We start from the raw sequence: 26,030 nt of genomic DNA, 5'->3' as shown, positions 1-26,030 counted from the left end.
TTCACATTCAATAACAATAAGTCAACGGAACACCTATGGGATCACCAATATCAGAACTCCTAGTGGAAGCAGTAATGCAGAGACTTGAACAAGCTGCCCTCCCATCTATCCAACCCAAACTTTGGGTCCGCTACGCAAATGACACCTTTGTCATCACAAAACTGAACAAATTAGAGGAAACCTACAACACCATCAACAATATCCTGATAGGTTTAAAATTCACCAGAGGAGGAGAACAACAACAGACTCCCATTCCTAGACATGACAGTTGAACATACAGTTAGTAGAGAGTTTCAAACCAGCGACTACAGAGAAACAACTCCCACACAGACCAAATACTTAACTTCAGAAGCAATCATCCCAACAAACACAAATGGAGCTGCATCGAGACGCTATTTGAAGGAGCTACGTCACACTGCAGCACCCAAGAACTACAAAAAAAGAAGGAAAATATCTATACAATGTTTTCAAGAAAAGCAGGAATCCACTAAACACAATCCGCTGATTCCTCAGAAACAAACATAAACAAGCAGACACAATGCAACCAACATGTAGAGCCACACTACCTTACAGCAAAGACTTCTCAGAGATGACTTCCAGACTACTCCGATCCCTTGGCATCCTGGTAGCCCACAAACCTATAAACATATTAACAGCGATGAATGAACCTAAACGATCCATTAGGCACCACCAGCAAAATGAACGCCATTTCCAAAATCCAAGAACTGTTTAAAAAAAACACTAGCAGGACAAACTATCAGAAAACTTGCCACGGGGATACATGAACACCAATTGGCTACCAAAAGACATGACCCACTATCACAGGTTTTTATATACACAGACAAAGAAGGACACCACTTTGACTGGGACAACACACATCCTAGGACAGCTGAAACAAAGACACGCAAGAGAATTCTGAGAGGCATGGCATTCTAACCAGAACTCCATCAATAAACCTATTGATTTAGATCCTATCTACCCTTGGGAAAAAAAACTGGAAATGACATCACCCACCTTAAGAAACCAAGACCTATAAATAGAGAGACAGAACATACCACCAGTGCTTCACTGGATACTCTCACTGATGATGTTACAAACTAGGGTGACAAAATGTCTGAAAACAAACCATCAAACTCAGTGAGCAAACTTAGACTTATCAACCTGAGCTACAAATCTTATCAAAAATCACTAATATTGTATCTATGTAAGTGTCAGTTTTCCATGTCTGTAATTATTAAATATTAACAATCCACATCTGCGTCAATGTGTAAAAGCTGCGGACTTGGGAACTATATTTAAAGTAATTGAACAATTGTCTTAGATACAACAACCGTTTGCAGCTTTTCATTCAGAAATCCTTATACAGAACATCAGGGAGCCTGAGCAGGTTATATGTGGGAAGTTAGGGGCAATGATAGAAGGTGCTGTCAGATAAATCCAACATTCAATTAGAATATATAGAAAGAAAGGAAGGGCTTAGGTAAAGATGTATTAGTGAGGAAACGTTTTTGAGAAATAAAGGCTGGCGATGGTGAAGATATTGATGAGAATATGACCATGTTCAGCAATGAGAGACTTGAGCTGATTTTAACGGAATTGGAAGTTAGCAGTCCTGGAACGTCCTTGGGCAGATTTTTAAGGTGAGAGGAAAGAGATTATAAAAAGACATGAGGGGCAAATGTTTTACACACAGGATGGTTTGTGTGTGGAATGAACTTTCTGAGGAAGTATTGATGTGGGCATAATTACAATGTTTAAAAGACACGTGAATAGGAAAGGTTTAGAGGGATGTGGACCAAGAGTAGGCAGGTGAAACTTGTTTAGTTTGGGGTTATGTCTCTGTGACTCTGAGATGTGGAAATTAAGAAATATGCCAGAGATTTTCAGGTTATGTGCCTCATTGCCTAGGAAGGAGGAAGAAACTGACTAAGCACAATGTAAAATTTTCCCAAGATGAAAAATAAAAACAAATGTGAGCATGCAGAATAATTGGTGAAGGGAGCACTTGGGACAAAGTGCCTAGAAATAAATATGTGGTTGCATGTTCAGATAGAAACTCCTATCATTTCATGGTAAGAAATGTTCTTAATATCTTGAGTCATTTGAGTATCTGTTTCAAACACATCTAAGCGATTGAGTGAGATCCACTGACTCCGGATTAACCAAAGTCTGGTAAAGTGCAAAGTGGTAAAGTAGAGGAATGCTTGTCCATTGGGGAAAAAAAAAGTCTGGTCTTTTTGCATTCAATTTTGTGGAAACAAAATCAGAATAATTTTGATAGAATATCATAAAATCCTTTTGAATCCCTGCAGTGTGGAAACATGCCATTGGGCCCAATGAATCCATACCAATCCTCCGAAGAGTATCCCACCCAGAACCATTTCCCTACCCAATCACTCTACGTTTCCCCTGACTAATACACCTAGCCTACACATCGCAGAGCACTATGGGCAATTTAGCATGGCCAATTCACATGCACATCTTTGGACTGTGGAAGGAAACTGGAGCACCTGGAGCAAACCCACATAGACACTGGGAGAATGTGCAAACTCCATACAGACAGTTGCCCGAGGCTGGAATTGAACCCAGGTCACTGCCTCTGTGAGGCAGCAATGCTAACCACTGAGCCACCATGCCACGGAATTATGGTCCTCTCTGCTAGATTTTCCATTCTGGTTTTTTTTAATGGTCTCTAATGAGAAGGGTCAGCCATGTGACAAGCCAATTTGCAAGTATTCACTATGGGAAGAATTAAAATAATTGAATCATTCAAGAGTGGCTCAAATAATGTTGCAAGCTGTGAGAGCCAGAAATACTTCGTTACGAAGCATATGTTCATTGAGATAGGAAAGTTATTTGAAGGTATATGAAATATGCATATATAACCTAGATAACTTACTACATAATAACTGAGGATCGTAGATGAGAACCAGAAGATAAAATGAATGATGGATGAAAAAGAAAAAGATCAGTAAATTAGGACTGTCTGGAACACATTATTTGCTTTTTTTCTACAGCACAAAACTTTTCTCTTTAGACCTCTTGTTTCCAAGTATTCATTAACCCTCAGCAGGAATATCACCTGTTATCTCAACCCCACAGACTAAAACTCTTTCCCTGACATTCTCTGTCACCAAATTTTACCCCAGTTTAATGCTTTATAGTTCCTCTCATTATCATTAGTTGTTACCTGTTTCATCATATGAAATGTTTTGGGACTTATTACTAGATTCATATCCAATCTAAAATGAAGAGATTATAGGCTCCAGTCCTCTGAAAGAGTCCCACAGGTTTCATCAGTCTTGGTCTAATATTTAATGAGCATGATTTGACAACACAACCATCTATTCATTAACATTCATTGACTACCTAAAGCTGTATAGAAATATAGAGAACAAGCAAAGATTCTTACTGAAGTTTAATCCTGATAATTGATGGCAAAATTAAACAAACTGGTAATTATAACTGTGCGAAGAAATGTGGCTCAAAACCCCAACCTTCATAAATTTATTGTAGTAAAATTCCATGCAGCCATTTTGGCATGCTCTGAATTGTCATCAAGATTTTGCATTTGAGAGAATTGTTTTCCATTGTGTTGAGTCACACTTTGTAATTGGAATATGTAAATGACATTACTAGAGGTTTAAATTTGGCAGATGAATTGGATGTGTATTGAAATATGTTGTAATGTAGTACTCTTTTTCCATAACAAATTTGGTTGAACAGGCCTCTGCTCTTTGGAGTGTTTTACATGTCTTTCAGGAAAGTAGAGGTGAGGTGAAAGGGGAAAAGCTGCTGAGTTTCTGACAAATAGGTTTTTTCCTATTTGCCTCACCAAATTATCTTAAGGTAAATCAATTATGATAAGGTATGAAATCTGTAGTGAAATAGCAAAAATCAAAATGAAGCTGAAAACCTGTGTCATGTATTTTTACAGTTCATTTGAGATGTTGGAGAGGGTTAGTTTTATTTTTCATAGAAAGTAAGAGAGTAAATAAAATACAGTATAACAAAGCAATTGTAAAACAATCTGAAAAATTCTTTTTATGTTAGTCATTTCACAAACATAGCAACTAAAATTAAAAAATAAGCCAAAAATGAAATAATTACACGTGACAACAGTGATAAAACTTGATTTTCATGTGCAAAAACCAGTAAGATTTGTTTGCCTGTTTCATATGGGAAATTCTGGCTGTGTACAGAACAACCTTGATTATCTGAACGAGACGGGCAGGGAGTATTTTGTTCCATTAACTGATGTTCGGATAACTGATCTGATCATAAACAAAAGAAGCCATACTGAACATAATTGCATAAAAAAGCATGTTTACAGAGTTTTTATTTCATTCAATCAATAAAATATGTACAAACACTGCATATTACTTAAGCATTCATGATATTTTACAAATAAAAACACTTTTTGGCTCGAGTTTGACTGAAGTCTGTGAAATTTTTCACTGACCTTTTTCCTCTGTTTTATCCCGGTCCTCAACAGCAGCTGGCATCTTTCTGTTCAGTGTTGTCCTGCCATCAAGACTAACCAAGTGTTGTCTCTCCCTCCTCATTAACTGTCGAGCCCTTAGAGAGAGAGAGAGAGAGAGAGAGAGATGCAAAATACAGGGGGAACACGAGAGAGGGAACATTTTTTTTGCTGACTTCATTTTCCGTCTTCTCATCAATTTATTTTTAGGGGGTAATGTTTTTCTCCTGTTTATTTTCATGTGTGCGATCTCACTACGATTTGCTCTCCTCTATCAAAAAAATGGTGCATTAAATTTTCTTATCAGCTGAAAGATATTGAAAGCATTTTGTTTGGAAAAAGAGTTGTCATGCGATAACAGGAGGAAAAAGCAACGAAAACGATAAGTGCAAGTGCACTTTTTGCCTTAACTCCAATGTGTGAGTCAATGTTGAGAGGGAATCTTGCTGTTCGAGCTCAAAGCTTGGGCTTGCACATACATTATTCTTGTGTGTTCACAATCACAAACCTTTGTCCTCGGGGAGAATAAGTATCGGAGGGCCTTTTTATAAAAAGTGTCAGACTTAACTCTGATGTCACGTGTTGAGTATATCTTTGAAGTTAATTATTTATTAAAACATACTTGCATCTAATTTGCTGTTCAAATTTACAAAATGAAGCATTAATTGGGTGAGGAGTAGAATTTTCTTACTTCAATTGAAATGCAAGTACAGGGACCTTGAGATCTTGATAATCTGAAATTTGGATAATTGACGTTCAGATAACCGAGGTTGTTCTGTAAGCAGAGAAACGTTGCAAGGTGAGATACTTCCTCAGAGATGGATTTTTTAAGACAGTGGGTCATGAGAGTGGCTGTTCCACACTTCCTGATGGCACAACGAAGACTGACATTGGTAGTGTCTTGCAGAAACTGCTCTCTTTGCTATTGTTCGAAATTCATAAATGTATTGCTGCAGATATTAATTTCATAGATGTTTCACTCTTATTTCTGGTCAATGTTTTATGGAGCTGATTCTTCTATAGTATAATTTTTTTCCATGTGTATGAATTTAAGAACATGTGAGACTGGTAGTTGAACAAAATTAGGAAATATGAAAGGAGAATATTCTTGTTGGAAATGAATATTAAAGGGTCCACTTTTTCATAATATTAAAACAAATCGAAACAAGCATAAAAAAAATTTACATTTCATATTTTCCTGTGATTCATCAAAGAACTTCAGTTAGACTGGAACATAAATTGGCTGTCACATCAGTTGTTTATAGTCCAAAACACTGATAACAAATGATGATTGTTTGACTTTTTTCCATTTATTGCTCATAACCAAATAGTCAGCCTTGACTCTCAATATATTTTTGCAAAGTTGTAACTGCATGAGCTGGAGTTGAGAATTAATTATATAACATAGATCTCCAAAAGTTATGAGAGAAGATGGGAGATTTTTGTAGGCAAATCATTATATGACTTTCATGGATCGACTTGTATTTAAATTAATGCTGATACTCGTTCTGCCTCATTAGGATCAAATTATCTTTAATTAGCTGCACAGATGTATTGGGTGATGCTGTAGTTGCAGCAAGCATACTGAAATACAGAGGTGCATTGATAAGACATGGTAATCCATTATACCTGACTAACAGAATTTGAGCGTTTTTTTCCAATAATAGCTTTTCTCAGTAAAGGAGAGATTTAATGAAGTTTAATAGTTATGGTTCAGCTGTTACAAAGTATTCATAAAATTCTTCACAAGACAGGAAGTGGAGGTGGTTTATGCAGAACTGTGTGATCATTTTGTTACTTTTAATATACAATGCATTGTATCTGTATACAGTACAATACTGTGTTTCATGGACTGGAAATCTTGTTGATGTTTTTAGCTGTTACAATATTACGCATGAAAACATGAAATAAGAATATTTTAGTTTGATATTTAGAACTACAATAAAATCCTATTCCTAATTGTCATAAATATTGATTAAAATATGTCCAAAAAATAACATTCTCATATATAACTCCAATTTTCTGTTTTTTCATTGTCATAAAATGCTTTCTGACATAAAGTAAAAACATATAGCATGACAATGCATGTATTAATGATAGTTCTCTCTGCTCACTGAAAATGTGAGTAGTGTATCAATTGTTTCTTCATCCCTCATCTCAAAAATCAGCAACAGTTTTCTATATTACTTGTAATTATGTCTTTTTGGAATTTCAGTACTAGGTCTGTTATATCTTTGTTATTATGATCCCTCATAAGACTGCAAATTATGATACATTCTGGTTAGGGACCTGAAACATTGTTTTGTTTGATGTAGAGGAATTTGAGATCCCAGGTAACGACTAAGAGAACAGAGTCACAAGGTTCCTTGGTAAACATAACGTGAATGAGAGTCATTAAACTGTGGTGGAAAATCCCACAGCATCTGTCAAATTGTTGATGAGGGCAAGACAGATCCCACAGATTGTCAGCCATCCACGCCCTCCCATAGGACTTAATGAACTATGTCACCAAATCTCTCTATAGTTTGGTCTCCTTTGCAAAGTATTCCAATTCTTGAATTCCAAAAGTTTAGTCCTGGAACTCCCTCTGCAGATACTCTGTCGTGGACTGCTCAATGGCTGCCTATGCCCTAGTATCTCATCTCCAATTCAGACTGCTTTCCACTGGGTTCCTGAGACTACAGCTAAGTTCCAGCTCTTTTGCAAACATCTAACTTCACTAGGTTTCCACTGTCCTACGTTTCTCTGCGCTCCAGTATTTCTGAGTTGCACCAAATAAGTACTCTTTGTGGGCTTATTTCATCTCCACTGTTGGTGACCAAATGCCTCCTGCAATTACAATGATGCCCCAAGCTCTTCAGAGGCAACTGCAACAGTTTGGCTTTATGGAGACCTGTTATCTCTCCAACACAAAGCCAGCAACCTTTTGACCACGAACTTATATCCAGACTTTTTCTGAGCCCTGACTACCTTAGGACTGCCATCCCAGCACCTCTGCTACCTGCTGCTACTTACCCCTTTTAAACCACCATGCAGTCGTCGTTGACTTTTTTCCTGCCATTCTGTGTCCAGTGATCAGGTTTTCACACCACCATCACTAAACTCTCTGCAACAGCCACCAAAGAACCTGGAGCACTGGACTGAGCATCTGCAGCCTATCCCATTTTGTTCATGCCTTGGGACTACCAGGACATGCCAGGAATTGAAGTTTTGGCCAATGCTTATGCCTCACCCATGAGAGGCAGATAAGTCTGTATTTCTCAACAAAGTCAATTGTGAACTTAAATGTGCTTGATTTTCTTTGCAGAACTTATCACCTTTTATTTTGACAGTGTATTCTACATAAAGCATTAAATTTTAATTTGTTTCATTTTGTTGTTGGTGTAACAGAAAATTAAGTACTCAACTGAATGGTATATTTTTTCATACATCTGAAACTTAAGGTTTGATTTATAGGAAACCTTTGCAACACTTAATTTCTCAGTTAATGCTACGTAGATATTTTCTAGTCACTCTGTTCAGAGCTGTCATTGCAACTTCTAGAGCAGGTGGGTCTCGAACCTAGACCTCTTGGCTCAGAAATAGGGTCACCACTGCACCATAAGAGAATGGATGGCTATATCTGAGAAGAAGTGTATTTTAAGGAGGATTTTCAGCAAAGAGAAGAAGGTGGAATGTTTGAGAAAGAGAGGTTTAGGGAAGAAATTCCACAATGTAGGGCAGGACTGACTGATGGTATTGCCAGAAATTGTGGTACAGAAGGAAGGAAGCACAAAGTCAAAATCACAGTCAGTTGAATCAAAAAGAATGTAACATTTTTAAATGTGATATTTTGTTTTGTACAAACCTGGACACAAGTGAGAAATCAATCCTGAAACAGACATATTTATTGATGTGGATTAACCTGTTCAGAGATGTACCTTTGGAGCAAGTGGGACTTGATACTAGGTGTCCTGCCTCAGAGGAAGTGATATCCCCACTATGCATAAGAGTCTCCCAGGCTTTCTATATAATCAACCAGTTCAGAGTTGTTGTTAGACATCTCTGGTGTAGGTGGGATTTGAACCACCAGCACTAAATCACCATGTTCCAATTGATTAATTTACATACAAAACCAGTTAAGGGACTACTCGGGCCTTCAGCTACTTACACACAGCAGTCCCACTTGTTTCCCTATTATATCTATTCATTTAATCAAATAATTAGTTAACCCTAATCATTAAGCTTTTAACTGCTTTGTGCATTAACAGATTCCCCTCTTTAAATAAGAAAAGACATATACAAACAATCTACAATCTTTGAACAAAACTAATTAAAACTGAACAAAATCATTATTTTCCATTTTATACCTGCTTAAAATACAACCGATCAAGAACTGAATTCTTTTTTGATGTTTTGATAATATACAACTTTACATTAATCCTCTTTCTTTAAACACAATAAATTGTAATTGATTGTAAACAAAAATTAATTTTAAAATGTTCTTATGACTCCTTCGTCACACCATCAGGTGTCATTGTTTAAACATCTCCACTTAGTGAAAGCATCTTTCATTTCTGAAAATTTCTGACAATTGCTGAATTGTTTCAAGGCAAATGTTGTCTTTCTAATTTTTGTTCAGCTAGAACATTCAATTCTTAGTCATTTGACACCAGTCAAGTGTATGTTGTCCCAAAGAGTTATTCACTACACTCCATGGGCAAACTTTTGTCAGGCTATCCATTGTATTGGATTTCCTTTAGAATTTTGGATAAATACATGCCCGTATTTATAGCCTCTACTTCCACCAATATTTCAGAAGCTTTTAACTAAGAGTGGTTTCCCAGGCCATTAGATGATTTTTATTATCTTTTTCCAGTAAATGTCTGATAAATGCCTGCTAGACTCAAATAGATCCTGAACATCAGCATATGAATCACCACTGAAGAGGACGAACTTCATATTGTTATATCTTACTGTGTTAGCAGGTAGAAAACGAGGCCAGCAATTCCCAGAGTTGGCACAGAAGTTAGATTTTATAAAAGTATGCAACATTTCACAATTTACTTGCCTGTTAGACCCAAGTTGATAGGAAGCACGGACCAGTACTTAGCAAGAATTACTATTTATTGCAAATTAATAGTTTCAAGCTCCAGGTAAATAATTATGAATCATTGATCTATAACCTGACTAATAAAAACTCTAATCCCTTTATAAAATACTTCCTAGACACACACACACACATATTGGTGTTATGGGTAAGAAAAAGGAAGGCAGTACATGGAATTTGCTGAGATCATCTGTTTGGCTCGTCAGGACCTGCTGTTGGTCATCTGACCAGCAAGAGAATTTGCCCCTGCTGCCTAGTCATTCCAATTTAAATTTAATGATTTGGGATCCAGAAAGACCTAGCCATTTGGATACAAAATTGGCTTGTTGATAGGGGACAGAGGTAGTGGGAGAGGGTTGCTTTTTGCACGAGAGGCCTGTGTCAGGACAAACCCAGCATAGATAGCTGCATAGTAATATATACTCACACGGTACTTAGCCAGGGAGCTCTCAACATTGATGTCTGGCCCAAGTAAGACTTAAAGCATTAGGTGGAACATAGAGAAGAAAGCCTCCTGCTAATTACCATGACTGTTCCCACACCCCTTCCACCCAGAGTATCCTCCATGTTGAACACTATGGACAAAGAAATTATTGAGAGCGACAAGAGCACAAAACTGTACTCTGGATGAGCGACTTCAATGTCCTTCACAAAGAATGACATAGCTGCATAACTACTGGCAGCTGGTCAAGATCTAAAGGACAGTATTGTAGCTATTGAGTAGCTGATGGCAAAGGAACGAGTGATCCTCACCAATATTTATGCTTCAGATGCATCTGTCAATGACCTCATCAGTAAGAGTGACCACTGTACATTCCTACATGCCAAACAGCACCTGACAGACAGAGATAAGCGATTCCACAACAGACTGATCAGATCTCAGCTCTGCAGTCCAGCCACATCTAGTCATGAATGATGATGGACAATTAAACAACTAAAAGGATTCGGGGCCTTAATAAATGCTCCCTTCCAAATGATGGAGGCAACCAACTCATCAGTGCAAAGATCAAGGCTGTAGAACTTGCATTGATCTTCAGCCATAGGTGCTGAGTGCTGCCCTCCTCTGAGGTCACTAGCATCACAGATGCAAGTCTTCAACCAATTTCATTTAATGTGCAATCAAGAAAAGTTTAAAATCATTGAACCCTACAAAGGCTAGAGGTCCTGACAATATTCTGGCAATAATACTGAAGTTGGTCTCTGGAACTAGTTGAGCCCCTAGCCAAGCTGTTCAAGTCCAGCTACAATATTGCAGTCTGTGCAATAGTGTGGAAAATTGTCCAGGCATGTCCTGTTCAGAAAAAGTATGACACATCCAACTTGACCAATTACTGCCCCATCAATCTACTTTCAAATATCAATAAAGCAATAAAAGTGTCATTTCACAATGCTGTCAAACAACACTTGCTCACTGATATTCAGTTTGAGTTTGGTACAGCCACTGAACTCCAGACGTCATTACAGCCTTGGTCCAAATATTGACAAAAGATTGAATTCCAGAGGAGGGGGCAACGTGAATGTCTTGACATCAAGGTTGCAATTAACCAGGTATGGTATCAGAAGCCTGAGCAAAAATGGAGTTAATGCAAAATGAGGAAAACTCTCTGGTATTTGCAGTCATACCTGGCACAAAGGAAGATCATTGCGGTCTTTGGAGGATAGTTATCTCAGTTCTAGAACATCGTGGCAGGGGAGTATCCTCGGTCTAACCATCCTCAGCTGCTTCATCAATAACCTTTCCTCCAACATAAGTTCAAAAGTGGAAATAGTGGCTGACAGTTGCACAATATTCATCAATATTTGTGACTCCTCAGATACTGAAGCAGTCTCTGTCTAAATGCAGCAAGACTGGACAATATCCAGGTTCAGGCTGACAAGTGGCAAGAAACATTTGTGCCAGTCAGTGACTATCTCCAGCAAGAGAGATTCTAACCACCTAGCCTTGACATAAAATGGTATTGTTATCGTTGAAACTGCACTATCAACATTCTAGGGTTGCCATTAACCAGAAACTGAACTGGCTTATCTTTATAAATATCATGGCTAGAAGTGCAGGCCAGAGGCTGAGAATCCTGGAGTGAATAACCCATTGCAAGGCACAATTCAGGGCTCTGCTGGATAAGTGCAGCTCCAACAACACTCAAGATGTGTGGCATTATCCAGGATAAAGCCGTTAACATAGTTGGAATGAGGAAGCCTCGCGGAGTGGAGAGATAAAAGGGAGGGGGTGGGGCTGGGGAGAAGATCGTTGAAAGTGAAATGGGTGGATGGAGGACTGGGTAAAGGTGATAGGTCACAGGACGGTGGAGTGGATAGGTGGGAAGGAGGATTGACAGGTGGAGCAGGTCATGACGATGTTGCTGAGCTGGAAGTTTGGAACTGGGTAAGGGGAAATGAGGAAACTGGGGAAGTCCACATTGATGCCCTGGGGTGAAGGATTCCGAGGTGAAAGATAAGATGTTCTTCTGCCAGGCGTCGAGTGGTGAGGGAGTGGCAATGGTGGAGGCCCTGGACCTGCATATCCGCGGCAGAGTGGGAGGGGGAGTTGAACTGTTCAGCCATGGGGTGGTGGGGTTGATTGGTGCGGGTGTCCCGGAGATGTTCCCTGAAGCGCGCTTCAGTGTAAAGGAGATTGACCGACAGAGCTAAGCGATTACACAACAGACTGATCAGATCTCGGCTCTGCAGTCTAGCCAGAGCAACGGATGCAATAAATGATATATGTGGAAGTACAGGTGAAACTTTGATGGATATGGAAGGCACCTTTGGGGCCTTGGATGGAGGTGAAGAGGGAAGGTGTGGGCGCAGGTTTTATAATTCCTGCGGTGGCAGGGGAAGGTGTCAGGAGTGGAGGGTGATAAAGGGCTCCTGCCCGAAACGTCGATTTTCCTGCTCCTCGGATGCTGCGCTTTTCCAGCAATGACTGCCACAGAGCTCTGACCTACAGTTATAGTCCAGCTCTTATGTAAGGACAACAATTTTTGAGCTGCAAATGGGATTGCAGAGGGAAAATATTTAGGAAGCAATGTCCAAGGGTTACATTCAATTTCAGGTCCACTTTCAAAACTTGGACTGCATTTTCTGGTCTTCCATCTCTTTATCTGATTTTGCCAAACCATCAACCCTACCCCCAACTCTCATCTTCCGCATTGTTTGTATTTACCAGCAGTTTTCATTATTCTCTCTGTAGTGGTGGCATCTTCCATTTACAGGCCTCTTCTGGCAAATATGATACTTCAGTCTTAACTTCTATGTTGTCTGTCAGGCAAATACCTTGTCCTGCTTCTTTACATCAATTAGTCTGTATGGAGTCAGCCCTAACATGGTCTTCATAATTTTCCAGTATATATGTACATGAAGTATGGTGTCTCATTAGTTTCTATGACTTGCAAATATGTAATTATTGGCTATTAAACTCTAGCAATGCTCACTAATAGTTTGGTTGCCATGCTGTGAAATTAGTTTTTCCATCTGTACCTTCTTGAATTTTCTATCCTTGTCTTTAACTTTTTCCGATGGTCTTATACGATGCTGTGAGACTCATAAAAGTTTCTTTGAAATCTCAGCTTTATTGAAGGCTTTTCTCCTTACATGCAGGGCACTCAAGTGCACAGAAAAAGTGGAGTTAATTACAGTCCCTTCCCAAGCCGGGGTGGTGCATACTTATTATTGAAGCAATTTTTGGATTTCTTCCAAAAACCAATCAATGTGCACTGTGGTCCCCAACTATTTGCAGTGAAATGTTCGCAATGACTGCCCATGGCAGGGCAGATTTTAATGTGCAAGTTGGTTGTTCGATTCGGAGTTTGTAAAGCATCTCATGTATTACTGCTTGATTTCTTTCTGACACGCCATTACTATAAGTCCCCTCTGCTGCTGTGTTTATTGCCATAGCACTTTATTTTCCCACTTATCTCTAAATTCATCATTAGCAATTTTTGTCTGTTTTCACCTATTCCCCAATTGTCTATTAGGAATTTAGCTTGTATTTCAATCCAATTCCTACCCATTTCACTAATACCTTGACTACTATTGCTTCTTACTCTTATATATTATTGCAGACTGCTTAAATCTAGTTGTCGTGACTACGAAATTCAAGATGAAAGTGTTTTTCTGCTTATCCCATACTTGCAAGTCCATTGCTGCAACTTTGTTAAAGTCTCTTGCCATGGGCTGTGATATCTTCCGTATTTTTTTTAAATATCACACTTATCATTGATCCCTTTTATAGGGGTACTCAACATCCATTACTCCTGTGTCCTTGGAAAGAGTTTGAAAGAGTGTGAATATTGATAAGCAAACATCTGTTTTGGTTTTATGTTAGTTAGCCTTTTTCTGTTGAACTCCTATCATCTGATGGCATTAACACTTGTTGAATATTTTAATTAGAGAAGTTGGACCTCATTAAATAAGTACATTAATATCCAGATTCTGTGAAGAATAAATCCACTGATTTCCCAATAACAATGACCTTGTAATGATTTATATCCAGTTTGATTTGAGGTTTTTCCTCAGGCAGCCTGCTCAACAATAAAAGTATTTCATTTGATATTGGGTGTTGTTAAAATGGTTTAGCCCAGTTATGTTATACGGAGTCATCACCCTCTTTAGTGATTCTAGCATGTTTCCCTCGCATACCTGAAATTCGTAGAACTCTCAAAGTTGTTAACTCTACTTCCAGTCCTTGTTCTTTCAAGAATTTAGGTAACTTCTTAATCAATCCGCTGCACACATTGTATGTCCCAACGCCATGCAGCTGAATTAACTCTGGACCTAAAATATTCACAACTAGGCTGCGGCTTCTTGTAACTGTACACTTTCTGTCTGATCAATATCATTGTTTTCTCCTTCCAAGCCTTCTGTGTGGCAGGCAATTTGAAAATCTTGCTGAGGGTCAGTTTAGCACAATTGGCTGGACAAAGCAATGTGATGCCAATAGTAAGGGTTCGATCCCTACACCGGCTGAGGTTACCATGAAAGACTCTCACTCTCCACCTTGCCCCTTACTTGAGGTATGGTGACCCTCCAGTTAAATTACTACTTGTTGTCTCTCTCTGAGAGAGCAGCTGTATGGTCTGGTAAGACTGTGGCGACTTGACTGCCATTTAGGATAATTCAATACATAATGATATTTTGTATCCCATCTGAAACATCTGTTAACCATGCTTCTGCAATTCCTGAGATTCGTACTTCTGTTAAAGTTACCCAGTTGCTGTTGCCTGTTATAATTGCAGGATGCACCTCTACATCTCTCATTTTAATTATGATTTTCATTTCATATTGATACTGTCAGCCTGTATTTGGGCTGTCTTTCATTTCTGCTACCATTGGCTTTTTGTTATTTACGTTATTGCCGAATGCCCCATTTGAGCTACGAAAGCCACTGTGAATGAATGTTATTTAAGGCACTTTTTTTAAAGCTTCTGACACCTGCTTCAAAAGTGTGTTTCTTTCTGAAACTGGTCTTGTCATTTTGGACATCTTGGCATAGTCCAATAGTTTAAAGGTAAGCACATAATTAGGAATCTTTAAATAAAATGTTTACAATCTTGAAAATAGACTATCAAATCCCATTATATATTCTTCTACAGAATATCCATCCTCTTTTCCAAACTTATCAAAGGTTAAGCATGCCTCTTGTACATTTGAGGTTATCTTTCTTTTAAATTTGACCATAAAATGTAACAGACTTTCCTATATGGCTGTTCATAGGTAAGGTTGGTCATAGTTAAGGTGCTGGATAGTTAACAGGATTGTAAGTAAACAAGAGTCCTGTTCTTGGCATTATCCCATGTATAAAAGTTCATATAAAGTAAATCTTCTCTGATTTTCTTTTTTTACAGGCCACTTATGTTATTGCTGCTGTAGCTGAGACAGCAGAGATGAGGCATTGAATTTGGGAATATTTTAGATAATTTAATACTCTATCCTTCGGTGCATTTGCAGAATGAACTATCATGAAAAGTTTATTATGATGACACTGACTACAGAAATCTCAGCATTAAAATGAGCAGTTGAAATTGTTTTTCTTGTTTGAAGGGCATCCATCATGTTTAAAGTTCTCTCCAGAGTTAACTGCCCATGTGAAAACCTTAAGATGGCAGTGTATTGAGTGCAAGACCTGCAGTGCTTGTCGAGATCAAGGAAAAAATGCTGTAAGTATTTATTCACTAACTCCTACCCTCTCACCCCATCCCATTCTCTTACTTCTCACGTCCCTGCTTCCCCTCCTTTACTGTCCCCCTCCTCACTCTCCCTTCCCCTTCTCTCTCTCTTTCCCTTTTCTCTCTCTTCCTTTGTTCTTTCCATCTTTCTATTTCTGATCCCTTCCTCCTTTACTTTGATGCTTCCCTTCCCATGCTTTGTTTCTCTTCCTTCAGTTGTTCTTTGCACCCTCAATTTGCTCACCATTGGTTTTAATCTCTGAAGAATGGTCAGTTTCCTCTTTATTTATGAATCTATTATCAGTAGTGCAAAATTAGTACTTGCTTTCTGTAAGGTACCTTTGTACATCAGAAGCAATGAAACTTGTTGCCAAGTGACCAAACTATTTTTGGAGACTCTCTAGTTTGTATGAATTTTAAAATGGAAATATTTTTAGAGCGTGAGGGACTTTGTTGATAGTGAGAACACGGGCGGCACGGTGGCACAGTGGTTAGCACTGCTGCCTCACAGCGCCGGAGATCCGGGTTCAATTCCCGCCTCAGGCGACTGACTGTGTGGAGTTTGCACGTTCTCCCCGTGTCTGCGTGGGTTTCCTCCGGGTGCTCCGGTTTCCTCCCACGGTCCAAAAAATGTGCAGGTCAGGTGAATTGGCCATGCTAAATTGCCCATAGTGTTAGGTAAGGGGTAGATGTAGATGTAGGGGTATGGGTGGGTTACGCTTCGGCGGGGCGGTGTGGACTTGTTGGGCCGAAGGGCCTGTTTCCACACTGTAAGTAATCTAATCTAAAAAAAAACACCATGGACCAGGTTAATAGGTTTGAACAGATTGGTAGTAAAAAAAGTGGATGTGCTGGAAATTCTGGGAAGCATCAAGGTAGATAAGTTCCCAGGGCCAGACCAGATATATCCAAGATTACTACGGGAAGTGAGGAATGAGATTGCTGTGCCTCTAGTGATAATCTTTGCATCCTCACTCTCCTCAGGGATAGTACCACATAATTGCAGGGAAGTGAATGTTGTTCTTCTGTTCAAGAAAGGGAAAAGGAATTCCCTGGGAATTGTAGAACAAGTCAGTCTTACATCTGTGGTAAGCAAGGTATGTAAAGGATCCTGAGAGATAGGATTTATGATGACTTGGAAAAACATATTTTGATTAAAGATAGCATGGCTTTGTGAGGAGCAGGTCATGCCTCACAAGCCTTATTGAGTTCTTTGAGGATGTAGCGAGACATGCTGACGATGGCCAAGCAGTGGATGTGGTGTATATGGATTTCAGAAAGGTATTTGATAAGGTTCCCATAAGGTAGGCTCATTCAGGAAGTTAGGCAGTATGGGATGCAGGGAAATTTGGCTGTCTGGATACAGAATTGGCTGGCCGATAGAAGACAGCGATAGAAAGTATTCTGTCTGGAGGTCACCAACCAGTGGAGTCCTGCAGAGATCTGTTCTTGGGCTTCTGCTTGTTGTAATTTTTATAAACGACTTGGATAAAGAAATGACTTGGTTAGTAAGTTTGCAGATGGCACAAAGGTCGGTAGTATTGTAGATAGTATCGAGGGCTGTTGCAGACTACAACAAGACATTTGACAGGATGCAGAGCCTGGCTGAGAAGTGGCAGATGGAGTTCAATCTGGATAAGTGCGAAGTGACTCATTTTGGAAGGTTGAATTTTAATACTGAATATAGGGTTAAAGGCAGGATTTTTGGCAGTGTGGAGGAACAGGGGGATCTTGGGGTCCACATACGTAGATTCCTCAAAGTTGCCACCTGAGTTGATAGGGTTGTAAAGAAGGCATATGGTGTTTTGGCTTTCATTAACAAGGTGATCAAGTTTGAGATCCACAAGGGTTTGCTGCAGCTCTATAAAACCTTGGTTAGATCACACTTGGAATATTGTGTCCAGTTCTGGTCACTTCATTATAGGAAGGATGTGGATTGTTTGAACAGGGTGCAGAGGAGATTTAGCAGGATGCTGCCTGGATTGGAGGGTTTATCTTATGAAGAGAGGTTGCGTGAGCTAGGACTTTTCAAACTGGAGAGAAGAAAGAAGAGAGGTGACTTGATAGAGATATACAAGGTAATGAGAAGCATAGATAAATAGCGAGAGACCTTTCCCTAGGACAGGAATGGCTCTCACAAGAAGTCATAATTTTAAGGTGACTGGAGGAAGGTGTAGGAGAGCTGTCAGAGATAGTTTCTTTATACTGAGAGTAGTGGGTGCATGGAATGCACTGCCAGCGGTGGTAGTAGAGTTTGGGATGTTTAAGCAGCTACTGGACAAGCACATGGGCGGCAGGAAATTGAGGGGCATGTAGGTTAGGTTAATGTACTGTTCTATGTCCTATGATTTTAATTTGTTTATGTGACATCAAGGTTGATGAGGCACGCACCAGTTGCTCTTGAAAAGGTATTTGTGAGCTGTCTTCTTGAATCACTGTGGCCAGTGTTGGTTCGGTACATGCAGAGTATTTCAAAGTTGTGAGGTCCAAGATATTGACCTGGTAATGATGAAGGGACAGTGATATAATTCCAAGTCAGGATTGAGTGTGAATTGAAATTTTCAGATGCTGATGTTGCCACATACCTTTTGTTCTACTAAGCTCTAGAGATCAGGGAATTGGAAGATGCTGTGAAGCACTTTGCCGAACTGCTGCAACGCATCTCAAAAATAAGGCGTACATTTCAATCACAACGTACTGAAGGTCGAGGTGTGTGTGTTGAGCATGATGCACAGGATGCCAACTAAGTAAGGTGCTTTTGCCAGCACAAGATAGTTTTGTTGCTGTGCGGGGGGCGGGGGGGGGGGGGTAACCCAGATCCAACCTTTCAACTTTGCAACGCCCTCATGAACTGTCCATCTTCCTTCCCACCGATCCACTCTACCCTCCTCTCCGATCTATCACTTTTACTCCCACTTCTGTCTTCTGTACTGTCAACTACCCCCCCCCCCAGGTCGCCATGGGCTCACAAGCCTCATTCCTGATGAAGGGTTTATGCCCGAGACATCGATTTTCTTGCTCCTCAGATGCTGCCTGACCTGCTGTGTTTTTCCAGCACCACACTCTTTACTCTGATATTCAGCATCTGAAGTCCTCACTTTCTCCCAGAATGTCTTCCTAGGTCCACCATTGGTTGCTGTGCCTTTTTACTTTGCACCTTTGAGGTATTCTTGAAAAGAAATAATTATTGTATTGAAGCAATTATTGTTATTGGAATAATTATACCAAAGCTAAAAGGAGACATGAAGTCAGGCTTGGAAAAGGAACACCAATTTGTCCACCTGAGAACAGGATCCCATAATAAATATTATCATTAATGTATATTAAACCAGAAACAGGTTCATAATACTATAGTTACTTAGTAATTTTAACATTTGCTTACAGTTTAGTACAATTTAAACACACAAGTGACTTTATGTATTGAAATACTCTGCAATTTTTCTTTCTCTAGGATAACATGCTTTTTTGTGATTCCTGTGATCGAGGATTTCACATGGAATGCTGTGACCCACCACTCTCCAAAATGCCAAAAGGTATCACTGAGGCTGATGTATTGGAGACTTATTTGTTATTTTCAAAATGTACTTTACTATAATTACAAATAGAGAGATACTAGCTTTGGGTTTGTGTACAAGAGGACTAATGATCTGAAGATATAAGTTTACACACCTGAAGAGATTAATCCTGCATCCTGCACCCAGGCTGAACTGGAGCAGTTCATTGACTTCACCCACAATTTCCACCCCATCCTTAAATTCACTTGGCCTATCTTGGATACCTCGCATTGTTTTCTTGACCTCTTCGTTTCCATCTATAGTGACCGTCCACAGATGGGCACTTATTATAAACCCACAGACTCCCATAACTACCTGGACTACATCTCCCCCCACCCAGTATCCTACAAGAACTCCATCTCATTTCCCAATACCTCCACCTCCATCACATTTACTCGGACAAGGAGACATTCCACTCCCAAGCATCCCAGATGTCTAACTAATTTGAACAACGTGCTTTTCCCCACTCTGTCATCCAGATAGCCCTCCAGTGCACCTCCTCCATTCCCTGCTGCACTGCACTAAACTCCCTCAAATGCAATAAATACAAGGTCCCCCTTGTCCTGACATACCACCCCACCAGTCTTCGCATCCAACATATCATCCTTAAACACTTGCACTAACTCCAATTAGACACCACCACCAAGATCATCTTCCCCTCCCCACCCCTCTCTGCCTTCCACAAGGACCATTCTCTTCACTACTCCTTGGTTCCCGCCACTCTCCCCACCAACCTCCACAAACCTCCTGATAGCTTCCCCTGCAACTGTAAAAGATGCAAAACCTGCCAGCACACCACCTTCCTCCCCTCTATCCAGGGCCCTAAACAGTTCTTTCAGGTGAGACAGAGGTTCACCTGCCTCTCCTCCAAACTAGTTTAATGTATCTAGTGCTTCCGATGTGGTCTTCTGTATATCTGTGAGACCAGATGTAAACTTAGGGTATGTTTTGCCAAGCATCTCAGCTGGGCCCACAGGGGTGACCTCGCAGTCACTGCCCATTTTCAGTTCCCTTTCGATTCCCTTTCCAACATGACTATCTTAGGCCTCATCCATTGCCATTGCGAATCAGACCATGCATTGGAGGAACAATACCACATCTTCCGCCTAGGCAGCCTACAGCCCGAAGGACTCAACATTAAGTTCTCCAATTTCAAATAACCTCTCTTCCCATCCCCCGACTCCCTTTCCAGACCCACCCCATCCCTTCTCTTCCGCTGACCAACTGGATTCACTCCTCCCATTGACCAACCAGGTCATACCCTCTACCTGTGTTCACGTATCCTTTCCTCACCACTCCGCCCTTTTTCCCCATCCAACAACCTCCTTCACTCCCCCTTTTATCTGTAGCTCCCCTTATACCCACCTCCTGGCTTGAAGAAAGATTACACCCAAAATATTGACTTCTTCACGTCCTGGTGCTGCATGGCTTCCTGTGTTCTTCTCCAACCTCCTGTTTGCGTACATTTAATTAGAGTAAGGCAAATTTTTATGGTATGAGATAAGAACCTTCCAAAAATTGATTGGAGTAGACTGTTTGCAGGTAAAGGGATGTCTGATAAGTGGGATGCTTTCAAAGGTGTGATAATGAGAGTTCAGAGCTGTAATGTTCCTGTCAGAGTGAAAGGTAATGCAAGGCTCTTAGGATTAGAGAACAACAAACGAATAAAGATTCCAGTCAAGAATAAAAAAGAATCATACATTTGATATTGACAACTGGGTTCAAATTAATTTCGTGAAAAGTATAATGTATGTAGGGTTATTCTTAAGAGAGAGTTCAAAAAGACAAAGAGCGGATACAAGGTAGCCTTGGCAAATAAGGTTGAGGAGAGATTCTGCAAGTACATTAAGGAAAAGAGAGCAACTAGAGAGAATAGGGCCCCTTAAAGACCAAAGAGGTCATCTTTTTGTTGAACCTCAGGAGATGGGAGAGATATTAAAAGAATATTTTGCATCGATTTTTAATGTGGAGAAAAAAATGTAGGCTAGAGAACTCGGAATTAAATACTGATATTTCAAAAACAGTTTGCATTACAGAAGAGGATGGAGATCTTGGATAATATAAAGGTGGATGAATCTCCAAGACTTAACCTAGTGTATCGCAGGATATTATGGGAAGTTAGGGAAGAAATTGCAGGGCTTCTTGCAGAGATATTTCTATAATCTATAAGTGTGGGTGAGATGTTGGGTGACTAGAGAGTGGCTAATGTTGTGCCTTTGTTTAAGAAGGGACGTAAGGAGAATGCTGGGAACTATAGACCTGAGTCTGACGTTAGTAGTACTTAGGTTGTTGGAAGTGGTTCTGAGAGGCAAGGAATGAAGAGGGATAGCCAGCAAGGGTTTGTGCGAGGGAAATCATGCCTCACAAACTTGATTGAATTTTTTGAGAAACTAACCAAGCAGATTGATGAGGGCAGAGCAGTAGACATTGTTTACTTGGATTTTAGTAAAGCCTTTAATAAGATTCTGTATGGTAGACTGATTAGTAAAGTTAGATCACATGAGATTCAGGGTGAGCTTGCCAATTGATATCAAAAATGGCTTAATGACAGGAATCTGAGTGATGGTGGAGCGTTGGTTTTTGGACTGGAGGCCTGTGACCAGTGATGTTCCAAAGAGGTTGGTGTTGGGTCAGTTTTTGTTTGTCATTTATATAAATGATTTCGATGAGAATATAAACTGCATAGTTAGTAAGTTTGCGGATGACACCAAAATTGGTTGTATGGTGAATAGTGAAGAAGGTTACCTAAGATTACAAAGAGATCTTGATCAGTTGGGTCAATGGGCTGAAGGGCAACAGTTAGAGTTTAATTTGGATAAATGGGAGGTATTTTATTTCGGTAAAACAAACAAGGGAGCAGGACTGTACAATTGAAAGAAGGGCTGTTAAAAATAGAGACACCTAAGGTTCAGTTACGTAATTGTTTGAAGTTTGTGTCAGGTGGTTAAGAAGGAATTTAATATGCTTGCCTTTAATCAGACCTTTTGAGTATAGGAGTTGGGAATGTTATGTTGAAGTTGTACAGTACATTGTTGAGACTATACTGGACATTGTTGAGGCCTCTTCTGAAGTACTGTGTCCAGTTCTGGTCTCCCTGTTATAGAAAGACTATTATTAAGCTGCAGAGGGTTCAGGAGAGATTTACCAGGATATTGGCGGTACGGTGGCACAGTGGTTAGCACTGCTGCCTCACAGTGCCAGAGACTCGAGTTCAATTCCCACCTCAGGCAACTGTCGGTGTCTGCGTGAGTTTCCTCTGGGTGCTCCGGTTTCCTCCCACAGTCCAAAAATGTGCAGGTTAGGTGAATTGACTAAGCTAAATTGCCTGTAGTGTTAGGTGAAGGGGTAAATGTAGGGGAATGGGTCTGGGTGGGTTGCTCTTCGGAGGGTCGGTGTGGACTTGTTGGGCTGAAGGGCCTGTTTCCACACTGTAAGTAATCTAATCAAATCTAATTGCTGGGAATTGAGGGTCTGAGTAACAAAGGGAGGCGAGGTGGACTGGGACTTTTTTCACTAAAATGTAGAGGTTTATAAAATCATGAGATTTAAATCTCAGATTTAAAATTATCACCTGATCTTGCATCTTCTGCATTTGTGTAAGAGGGTTCCAAACCTCAACCATCCTTTGTATATGGAAGCGTTTCCTAACATCTCTCCTGAACAGTCCAGCTATAAATCTCAGACTAAATCTCCAACTAGTTTAACTTTATCTACCCAGTCTTTTCCTGAAGACTTTGATTAGTTCACCCCTTAACATTCTAAAATCTCGAGAAAACATGTCAGTTTTGTTTAATCTTGCCTCATGACTTAACTTCTGACATCCAGGTATCATTCTTGTGTTTGGACTATCCTGGCCTGTGTATCATAGTTGCAGATTGGCTTATGCAGCTGAGCCATTGTGACCTTAACCCTTTCAATAATTTTTTGAACGTAACTATATCGCTTAGTGCCCAAGTCCCACCCTATTTCTACACTGCTTTGATATCATCAGTTCTAGTAAACTGCTAAGCATCTAATCTACTTAAGATGCTTAGAATTTTCTGAAATGTGACATTTCTGTGAAATTGCCTTTCATTCACAGTTCTTTTCTGTCTTTTCTCATCTAACCACTTTATTTCTGAACATTGAAATCCTTCAGTTGTCAACATTCTGAATTCTTGATTTTTATTCTTGCTCAAATAAGTCTTATCTACTGACCTATGCTTGAGCGGTTGGTAGGTATCAGTTTAAATTACTACATTGTTGTTACTGTCGTATATTGCTTATTACCATCCTGATTGCTTTTGTTCCCTCCATTTATTTTCTTATTTACACCTTTTTCAAGTTATTGTCATTCCTCAACCTGTCTTTACTTGTCTATTATGGTAAAATTTCCTGTAATCTTAGTTCCAACATATAATCAGAGCCACATTTTATAAAAGTGGGTATATGTTTTTGTGAACAAATTTTCCATTTGACTTGTGGCCATTTTATCATTTTTTATTATGTTTTTGCTAGTAATGCATGAGGGTCAGAGGAAACAGAAAATATCTGAGTCTCTAGCATTCTCGTAATTTGTGATTGTGCTGTAGAATTTCATCACATACTACCTTAATGTGTGATAATTTCAAATTACACCTCATTAGCTTGCAATTAAATCATTGTTATCTTTTAATCTCCAGTCCCATCTGTTTTTTGGTATTCTTTCTGTACTGCTCTCTCCTTCACATACAAGCTCCATATTATTCAATGAGATTTATTTCCCATATTTCAGTGAAAGCTAATTATTGTTCTAGTTAAAGAATCTTCTATTCATCAAGTGGGTTTAGAAAAATCTTCCATTGATTTGAGTTTCATGACTGTGAAGTGGTATTTGTAGGAGAAGGAACCTTTTGAGCTCTGATGATATCATGGAATCTCTTCTGTAAGTGTGCCAACAGTGTTGTTAAATTATTGCTTCTGAATTCTGTTTCTAATTGTGAGTTATCTAATGTGCAAATTAACAAAATCCTCATTTCCTGTAATGTTTTCTGACTTACATATTTTCATAGCAGGAGTGGAATTAAAGCTTCACATGATTTGTAAATTATAAATAGATTGGCACAGATTGGAAACTTTGTTGAGAAAGCTAATGGCTGTATCCTTTATGATAGGAATGTGGATCTGTCAAATCTGCAGACCAAAGAAAAAGGGAAGAAAGCTACTTCATGAGAAAGCCGCACAGATCAAACGTCGTTATGCGAAACCAGTAGGACGTCCCAAAAATAAACTAAAGCAAAGAACCATGTATGTGTATTATTTGAAACAAGTATAACAAATGTTTAAAGATATTTGCAGTGCAATATTTGAAAGAAGTAACCCTGATAAATTTCCTTCTAATTACCATGCCTTCAAACCAAAATGCTGCCCCCTAGATTGAAAGGCAGACTAGACACAAAGTTGTTTAAATTAATAATGTAGCTTTTGAAAATTGATGCTCCATTTAAAAGAAAATCACATTATCAATAAATATTAAACAGTGACAAAAATTAAATTGTCTACATTATTATTCAAACCTCCTATACCTCAATTGAAGTCAAACTGATGAAGTATTTTGGACATGAAAACCAGATCGATGTCTGGGAAATATATTTTGCTATTTTCAGTGAGTGTACATGTGAGGCTGAATTATGCTTTTGGCACAAAAGAAACTAAGCAATATGGTGATTGTGCAGGAAGGTGTAACTGAGATAGAAGGTCAGCCTTAATTGAACATCATAGTCGCTCAAAGGTTGAGTTTAAAAAAATGCTCTTGCTCTTATTTCTTATGTTCTTATGTAATGTTAACTTGTTGAAAACTGTCAGTTAACAGGAATTTTATTTCTCACTAAGGCACAGATTGTTATATATATATGTATTATTACAGTGCCTAAATACAGAAAGCTGTCATAACTGTGGTGAAATTCATTTGTGTTCTTCAATTTTATATGAAAATAGGTAGCCACTCAACTTAGTGCTTGACGTTTCAAATTATTTTCCCATCAACCAATGGAATTTAACTGTAATTATTTCAAGATTTTTAAAATAAGATTTTCAACTTGTTATTTTATGTAAGTTGAAAAGTTCTGTACTTATTCTTGTTTATCTCAAAACCCTTAAATATATGTCATGCTCCTAAGTTAGAAATCTACAACTACCTTTAAATTTGGCTCCTAATCTTGGAGCTGAATGCACACCAATCTGCTATTATCCATTGGTTTCTTTGCCTTCGCTTTCATTGATACTTATACTTTCATGTGCCCCTAAAAAACACAATGATGTATCTTTTTGTGCTTTTCATATTTTGCCAGATCTTAATAACATTCTTTGATCTTCATGTAGGTTTTGTTTGTCCAGCATAATTGTCTTCACTGACGTATATTTTTTGTCCTCTTCTTCAAATCCTTCATGACTCGAGTCCTCCAGCATTTTATACATAACCATCTCCTTCAAACCACCATTGCGGGGAGAACCTTGAGCCATTTTGAAATTTCTTCTGCCTCACCACCTTTTTAAAAAAAAATTGGAAACGAAACTTCTGAATCAATCAGTTAGTCATTTGTAATTTTGTAATCAGAATCATTTAATTTGGAACTGAGCACAGCCTTAGTATTCATTGACCAATACAATTCAACAATTTGCTGAATACAAAAGAATAAGAACATCAGTGGATTTCTTATTTTTCCTTTCTATCCCAAGTATGTAAGACCCAAATCATTTATACCCCTGTTATTCTCTTGATAACT

General features: G+C 39.1%; 1 protein-coding gene across 3 annotated transcripts in view; it reads left to right on the top strand.

The window, feature by feature from the left end:
- The window catches only part of kat6b (K(lysine) acetyltransferase 6B), a 206,064-nt gene that overhangs the window by 76,526 nt on the left and 103,508 nt on the right, over positions 1-26,030 (top strand). For all 3 annotated transcript variants that reach the window (XM_072583260.1, XM_072583261.1, XM_072583259.1), the window contains exons 4-6: positions 15,609-15,724; positions 19,185-19,266; positions 24,420-24,552. In XM_072583260.1, coding sequence (XP_072439361.1) covers positions 15,609-15,724; positions 19,185-19,266; positions 24,420-24,552 — 331 coding nt within the window. The remainder of the gene's footprint in view (positions 1-15,608; positions 15,725-19,184; positions 19,267-24,419; positions 24,553-26,030) is intronic.

The sequence above is a fragment of the Chiloscyllium punctatum genome, chromosome 13, assembly GCF_047496795.1.
Source record: "Chiloscyllium punctatum isolate Juve2018m chromosome 13, sChiPun1.3, whole genome shotgun sequence".
Lineage (NCBI taxonomy): Eukaryota > Metazoa > Chordata > Chondrichthyes > Orectolobiformes > Hemiscylliidae > Chiloscyllium > Chiloscyllium punctatum.
This window is presented reverse-complemented; position numbering and strand designations above follow the sequence as displayed.